The following is an 8,297-nucleotide window of genomic DNA, read 5'->3' on the forward strand; positions in this document are numbered from 1 at the left end:
ACCAACGTATTGTAGTAGTTGGGTGAGCAAGGTATTAGGCTTTGTACATTCAGTAATGAAATTGATTAGTTATCTTCAAAAATGAAATCGATTTCTCCAGGAAGAATATGATTTATTACTCCTGTGAGTAAAATGTGTCACCAGAAACTTACCTTCTTGATTAAATGGAGAAATAAAATGAAACAACCTGTTAGAGTCATAATGGAAACTCTGCTATATTGTTGGAGGTTTATTCATTAGCTGTTTCTGGATTCTCAGCCCTTCAGCTGTGGAAGAAGATGAAGATGAAGACGGTCACACCGTGGTGGCCACAGCCCGAGGCGTGTTTAACAGCAATGGTGGGGTGTTGAGTTCCATAGAAACCGGCGTTAGTATAATTATCCCACAAGGAGCCATTCCTGAGGGAATTGAGCAGGAAATCTATTTCAAGGTCTGCCGAGACAACAGCATCCTCCCACCTTTAGATAAGGAGAAAGGTAAATGGTTTTATTTTTCTGCTTGGTTTTTAATAACTTGAGTTGTCCTGTGTGCTCTTCAAAGCTTGTAGTGTTCAATTGAGAGGATAATCTGGACCCCTTTTCTGCTTTGCCAACCCCAGCACGTTTCTCCCATCAGGGCAGGCCTCTCCAGTGGGCACTGTGGAGGGGGGTGCCCTGGGATGGCATCACAGGCAGGCACGGGGTGTCCCACAGGAAGTCCAGGCTGGTGGAGGTGAGCACACAAGACCTTCCACTCATTGGGCTTTACTTTCACTGTGAAAGTGACAGTGACAGCAGATGACTGGCCTTTGGGCATTCCTCCCTTGGTCTGCTAGGTGGTCTTAGCTGACCTCATCAAATCTGTCTTTGCGTCATTCATCCCTTCCATGTCTAGAGACAGGTTAGATAACACCCACTCAGAAAGGCTTTGCTCCATGCCTGTCACCTGACTGTAAGACAGAGGCTTCTCGGGGCAGGTGCTCGTCACCCCAGCTCTAGCACTAGTAAGAGCTCCACACGGCGAATAAAATATCCCTCTGAGGTATCACCATGTGTGTTTCTGAACTTAAGGAATCCAGGAAAGCTGTTATTTTTCGTAATCTTCCTGGATATGTCAGGACGATACGATGAACTACGCGATGACTTCTTTTGGAATCTTATAGCAGTTGCTTTACTTCCTTAAATATGTTACTCGAGCTCATTTTCTTACATTTTGCTGGAGCACTAACATATGTTGGCCCTGTGTGAATCCCTTAAACCAAGTCTGTAGCAAATACAACATTTAAAACGTAAGATCTAAGTAACATTTACAAAAAATACATTTGAATATACAAGAACCCCATGATCGAATGGTGTAGCCACTGGCTACCTGTGGTTATTATGAATTGAAATGTGCTGGAAGTATAAAATACACACTGATTTCAGAGATTTACTATATTGGTTACATGCTGAAATAATGTTTGGGATATATTGGGTTACATAAATATTAAAAATTTATGTCCCTGTTGTTTTTTCTTAATGTGGCTACTAGAACATTTTAAATTACACATGTGTCTTGCATTATGTTTCTCTCGGTCACTGCAACTATAGAGAACTAATGGCATTTGGCTTTAAAGCATGTCATTAGAAGGGAGGATGAGGAGAACTGTGGGCTAGAAAGAAGATGGTCATCTAACCTCTCACTCCCACCCCCTCCTTGACTGCAGGCGAGACACTGCTGAGCCCCTTAGTGATGTGTGGGCCCCATGGCCTCAAGTTCCTGAAGCCTGTGGAGCTGCGCTTACCACACTGTGCGTCCATGACTCCTGACGGTTGGTCTTTTGCTCTAAAATCATCCGACTCCTCGTCGGGTATGCTGTCTTCACTCTGTCCTTTGGGGGCTTTGGGTACTGTCATTGATTAATCCCTGGGCTGTTGGAGCTACACATGCTGTTTGTTAGCACATCTCTACCTCTGTTGCTGTGGCCTTGTAGGCATCACCAGTGTTTTGAAATTTCTTTGTGGTTCATATATAAATGAATATGGAAAAGTATGGGAAGTTTCTGCCTTTTAAACATTGATGATTTGGCCAAAGGTTGGCTGTTTCTTGGTGTTCAACAAAATTATTTGTTCTGTCAAAATTTTTAAGATGCAGTGGGAGAATTTTTGTTGGTCTACGTACATGGGCATTTCCATCTTCTTATTAAGATGATTCCTTTATATACTAATTTCTGTTTTGGTTACCAGTCTTTAATTCCTCAGTCTACAAAGTATAGACACCAGAGAAATCTGCAAGACAAAAAAATACCTTCCACTGGGATCATACTTGGCCACGGTTTTCAGTGCAAAACTCTGAATAACTGCTGTTGTACACACTACTTTTAAATGGCTTTTTTTGCTCTTAAGATCATAATTTCAAAATTTCCATTGCATTTTCACATTTCTCACTTCTTTGGGTGACTACATCAGTTACCAGTTGAAGCATTCTATATTTTTTGGTATAGATCACTTTAATTAAACCTAATATAGAGAAATAAGAATTTAAAGTTTTGCTTCTGAATTTTTAGTAAATCAGGTGAACATAATGCAGTTTTAATATGAAATAGAGCTTTAGGGTATTAAAATTGTAGGAATATACTTTAATACTACCCAAGATTAAAAATTATATATAAATATGTATTTCCTGATATCTGCAGGTACATTTTCTGGAAAAAGCTAATAAATTAATTTTAATACACTGGATAGTAAAGCTGTTTCCTCAGGGACTCCACTGAGAAGCATTTTATTAGCCTAGTTTGAATTAATGAATTAACATTAATAAAACTGCACTTAAAATGTGATATTCTGAAAGTCAAGTTGTAGCATGAGCTCTGATTGTTTTCTAAACCAAATTAGGATAAAAGTCTTTAAAATAACTGTCTATTGTAGTTAGTTGTTTTAGAAATGATTTTCTTCCGGGATATTATATGAAGCATAAGTTATCTATTTGTTATTCCTGCTTTTTATGCCACAGAACAAAAGTTATTTTGTTAGATTGAAACAACTTTTTCCTGTGTTAAATTTTGAGTGCGTTCACATAGAAGAGAAATGTTCCTCTGTGTAATCCCATATGGCTCTAGAATGCTTTGCTACTATAAATTTCTGTTTAGAAAGTCAGGGATCGCTTTTTTTTTTTTTTTTTTTTTTTTTTTTTTTTGTCTCCAATGTTTATTTTTGAGAGAGAGAGAGCGCGCACGCCAGTGAGGGAGAGGCAGAGAGGGAGAAACGGAATCCAAAGCAGGCCCCAGGCTCTGAGCTGTCAGCACAGAGCCCAACACGGGACTTGAACTCATGGATCGCGAGATCATGACCTGAAGCGAAGTCGGGTGTGTTCAACCCACTGAACCAGCCAGGCCCCCCATGGGGGGTAGCTTTTGATAAGTACTAACTTGATCCCAACAAAAATTAGTATAATAAGTGGGGGGGTTTTTGTTTTCTTTTTTTACTTCCAAAGAGTTGTTTTCACTCTACCTCATGCCTGAGCAGGCTGTTCTCTGCAGTACTGCCCATAGAGATCTGTGAAGTTAGATCACTCGGTTTTAAACTGCTGAGCCCATGATGACTCAGAGACCATTTCGGTGTACGGCTCGCTGTACATAGCGTCTCTCAGCCTTGCCTCAACGTGGATGTTGTGGCCAGATGAGAATTCTTTGTTTGTAGGGGCTGTCCTGTGCATCGTGGGCTGTGTAGTGGCATCCCTGGCCTCTGCTCACCAGATGTCGGTTGTGACAGGCCAAAACGTCTACAGACATCATCCCACAGGGGTGCAGAATCGCTCCTGGTTAAGAACTATTCTGTAAGGGAGGCAAAAGTCAGCAGCTTCGAGTATCCCTTACCTTGGATGCCACAGAGCATACAGTCATGCCGGCCTTCTTCACACTAGGTGTCCAATACTGGGGCTTCTTAGCTTCAGCTGCAAATCTCAAAAGCAACAAGAGCTTGTTAAAAATGGAAATACCCAAGCCCTGCTTCAAACTCAACAGACAGTGAATTTTCAGAATTTCACAAGTGATTTTGTTGTACCGCCAAGTTCAGGGCTGAGAAACTCTCGGCCCAGACTTGCTGATTTTTGGGGGGTAAAGGGGAGGAAGAGTCTTCCTTCCAGAAGAAACCAGATTCTGCAGAATTTTCAGGCATTCATTCATTGGTGTGTAGTTGAGTGTGAGAAATGTGTTCTCATATTCAGTTCAAATGGGTCCCAACTTTCAGAAGTGCTGTCAATAGTTCTGTGGACCCAGGCACTGGAACTATACCCCAGGCATATTTGTTGCCCCAACTTGTATTCACTGTTTGAAAAGGCATAAACTTGAAAACATAAAGAATAAAGGAGAAATCTGAAACCACTTTGAATCCTTAGATGCTAGTGGGTCCTCAATGGAATATAGCACTTAGAGCTTTGATAACAAGTGCATATGCTGAAGAACGAGAAGGAGGTTGTATGGGAGTATATGTGTTTATGTTTGTCCCAGGACCATTAGGGCTGGCACTTTAACCAACCACAATTGATACGAACTTCTTTTTCTCTCATAGGTGATCCTAAAACCTGGCAAAACAAGTGTCTTCCTGGAGATCCAAATTACCTTGTTGGAGCAAACTGTGTTTCTGTCCTGATAGACCACTTTTAATTCTTAAAGTATAGGAACTTGTTAAATAATGTGAAACTGGGTTAAACTTACTAAATCTAAATGGAAGCACTCTATCAAGTATTACACTTTTCTTAGAATTGATACTGCGATTTGTTAGTATTAAGCATTTTGTTTGAACAGATGAAGATTAGTGAGCATGCCCCTGCCCATGGTCAGAAAACATGCTGCAAACTGCGTGTTTATAATTGAAAAACTATTGGTATTGGCTGGAGGGTCAAAGATGGTTTGCTTTGTAATGATTTTTGTACTTTTTTATGGTCACTGCTTAACTTCACATATTGATTTCCGTTAAAACACCGGCCAGTAAATTGGGTGCATTTGAGTTCTATTCTTTCCAAAGTACATTGTTTCAAACTTTATTATGGCCCTAGCCTGGCATACACATTTTATTTTATTATGCATGAGGTAATATGCACACATTTTAAAAATGTACCTGGAACCATATAAACCAGTGTAGTAGATTTAACAGAAATGTACAGCAAGGGGAATTTATAGCTCTTTTTGGCAGGGGGTGGGGGGAGTCAAGTGAAGACAATTACTTATTGTATATGAAAACACATTTTTTTAGGGAAGGACACCAAAGCATGTGAGACTGGTTCTGTGGCTTCTTTGGATCTATAACCATATCACCACAAACATACTAACCAGCAGGAATGCCTTACCCTCATGTTTTTAATTCTTAGATCATTCTCTCCGTGTATTACTAAGTTTTTATGGCTTTTGTGCACATCTAGATACTGTATCATGAAAAAGATTGAGTAAATTGTGGATTTGGTGGTTTCAGAAATGTATAATCACCCAGAAGAAAAAAAATGGTGTGATCTTGGGATTTTTCTTTTCCTCCTCCAAGGGGCAGTGGTGGTTTTCTGTTCTTTTTTGGCTATGCATTTGAAAATTTTGATGTTTCAAGGATGCTTGTACATAACGCGTGCATACCACTTTTGTTCTTGGTTTGTAAATTAACTTTTATAAACTTTACCTTTTTTTATACATAAACAAAACCGAGTTTCTTAAGGCTACCTTTGTATCTCTCTCCTGTACCTCTTGAGCCTTGAACTTTGACCTCTGCAGCAATAAAGCAGCATTTCTATGACACCTACAAGGTCATTTTTAAAAAAAAAAAAAGAATGCACAGAGTTGTTACATTTTTAAAAGTGCTGCATTTAAAAGATACAGTTACTCAGAATTCTCTAGTTTGATTAAATTCTTGCAAAGTATCCTGACTGTAATTTGTGATACCATGCTGTGCCCTAAAGTGTATTTTTTTACTAATAGACAATTTATTATGGCACATCAGCACGATTTCTGTTTAGATAATACACCACTACATTCTGTTAATCATTCATTAGGTGTGACTGAATTTCTTTTGCAGTTATTAAAAAATCTCAAATTTCTAAATCTGCAGAATAAAACTTTTTAAAATAAAGTGCTGGTTTGGTCTGTTTCCCCCCAGTTTCTAGTTTCATGCAACTTTATAATCCTGTTAAAAGTCCTGCATCCTGCTGCACATCACCTAGTCCCTTTCTACTGCATCAGGTAGGGTGTCTATGGAGTACGTCCCTGCAGCCAGTGCACCCTGATAGGTGACCAGTGCCAGTCACTGAAACCTCAAGACAGAGTAAGAAGAGAAGGAGGCTGACTTAGAGAGTTCTTGGCAGTGTTTCCACCGCTTCTGTAAATATACATATATTTATGTGTGCATTCGTGCCTTGTATCCTGCTTTTTCCCAAAAACGTAACATGGACATTTTCTTATGTTGTAACATTTGGGGGTAGAAAGTGATTTTAATGGCTTTAAATATTCCATCATGATTGCCATATCTATTTAACAACCCCCCTATTGACATAGAGGTGGTTGGTTGGTAGGAAGTGCAGATCTATGTAGATTCAGTCTATTTGATTTGTTGCATCTTTTTTATGTACAGTAAAAGTATCCGTTTTAGTGTGCAGTTCTACAAATTTTGACGGAGGTACATAGTTTTATAACCGTTACTACAATTAATACATCAAACAGTTTCATCATCCCCCAAAAGTTCATTGTTTCTCCCTCTTTATACCACCCCCCCGCCACACACACACACACACACACACACACACACACATACACTTCTCCAGCCCCTGGTGGGCAATGATTTCTACCCTATAGTTTCTCCTTTTTGAGGGTGTCCTGTAAGTGGGATCCTGCAGTATATAGCCTTTGAGTCTGGCTTCTTTCACTTAGCATAAAGCATTTGAGATCCATTTATGAAGTTGCAAACATTAGTAGTTCTTTGTTATTGTGAGTAATGGCCCACTGTGTGAGTGCACCACAGTCTGTCTGTCATCCCCAGGTGAACTTCAGGTGAACCTGTCTCCAGGTTTGGAGATTATGAATAAAGCTGCTATAAACGTTTGCATCTAGGTTTTTGTGTGAACGTAAATTCTTCTCTTACTTGATTTAAACACTAGGTGTGGGATCACTGACTCCTATTGTGAATAGAAGTTGAGCTTTGCAAGAAACTGCCACCCAGCCTGCAGGAGTGCTGTACTTTCATGCATCGGCCATCTCTGAGGGGCCAGTGGCTCCTCGTCCTCACCAACAGTTGCAGTTACCAGTGTTGTTGTTTAGCCACTGTAATGGGCCGTCTCCTTGTGGGTTTGATTTGTGTTTGCCTGATAACTTAGGATGTTGAGTATCTTTTTACTTATCTGCCATGCATTCTTTGGTGAGGTATCTGTTTCTAGCTTGTTTGTGTAAATTGCCTTGTTATTATTTTGAGAATTCTTTGGTTTTTTTAAGTTTACTTATTTTGAGAGTGCATCAACAGGGGAGGTTCAGAGAGGAGGAGAGGCAATCCCAAGTAGGCTCCGCGCCATCAGCACCGAGCCTGATGCAGGGCCCGAACTCACGAACTGTGAGGGGATGACCCGAGCTGAGACCAAGGCCCGGGTGCTCAACCAACCGAGCCATCCAGGCACCCCAAGAGTTCTTTACATAATCTGCATGCAGATTTATTACCAGATATGTGGGTTGCAAATATTTTCTCAGTCTGTTAATTTTCTTATGTCCTTTGAAGAGCGTAAGATATTAATTTTGACAAAGTCCAGTTTATTTGTTTCTTTTATAGATCTGGCTTTTAGTGTCATATCTAAGAAATCTTGGCCTAATCCACAGCATGGAGATTTTTCTGTTTCAAAAGTGTCTTTTAGTTTTAGGTTTTATGCTTATGTCTGTTATCCTTTTGAGTTAATTTTATACATGATGTGAGATCTATGTACCATTGAGTCTGTTCTCTTATTTTAATTGAAGTATAGTTGACACACAATGTTACTTTAGCTGTTCAGGTGTACTAGTCTCTTCCGTTTTAAATGTGTCCTTATTGTGAGCACAGATCCACATACACAAGGCCTAAACAAGACTGCATGTTTCCATATATATGTTTGTTGTTTGTACCTACCTGCCTGGCTTTTACATGTATACACTGCATGGATGTCAGGCAAGGTTTATATACCTGGTGTTTTATCATGTTTACAGGAGTGAGGGCTTGTTGTTCCCTCAGACCACCTTCCTGTAGCACTGAGCATCATACACCGAAATGACTCAGACGGTCGAGTTCTGGTGCCAGAAGCAGAAGGCTGTTTTTGCCCTTTGCCATATGACTAATGTTCTCCTGCTA

The 8,297-nt window shown here is 39.9% G+C and overlaps 1 protein-coding gene across 9 annotated transcripts in view; it reads left to right on the plus strand.

The window, feature by feature from the left end:
* Window positions 1-6,068, plus strand: part of TJP1 (tight junction protein 1) — a 375,977-nt gene extending 369,909 nt beyond the window's left edge. For 5 of the 9 annotated variants that reach the window (XM_058736789.1, XM_058736792.1, XM_058736793.1 and 2 more), the window contains 3 exons: window positions 259-476; window positions 1,685-1,828; window positions 4,527-6,068. In XM_058736789.1, coding sequence (XP_058592772.1) covers window positions 259-476; window positions 1,685-1,828; window positions 4,527-4,621 — 457 coding nt within the window. In that variant the 3' untranslated portion in view covers window positions 4,622-6,068. The remainder of the gene's footprint in view (window positions 1-258; window positions 477-1,684; window positions 1,829-4,526) is intronic. The other 4 variants (XM_058736791.1, XM_058736796.1, XM_058736797.1 and 1 more) reach the window with 2 other exon arrangements.
* The last annotated feature ends 2,229 nt before the right edge of the window (window positions 6,069-8,297 follow it).

Source organism: Neofelis nebulosa, chromosome 7, assembly GCF_028018385.1.
Source record: "Neofelis nebulosa isolate mNeoNeb1 chromosome 7, mNeoNeb1.pri, whole genome shotgun sequence".
Taxonomy (NCBI): Eukaryota; Metazoa; Chordata; class Mammalia; order Carnivora; family Felidae; genus Neofelis; species Neofelis nebulosa.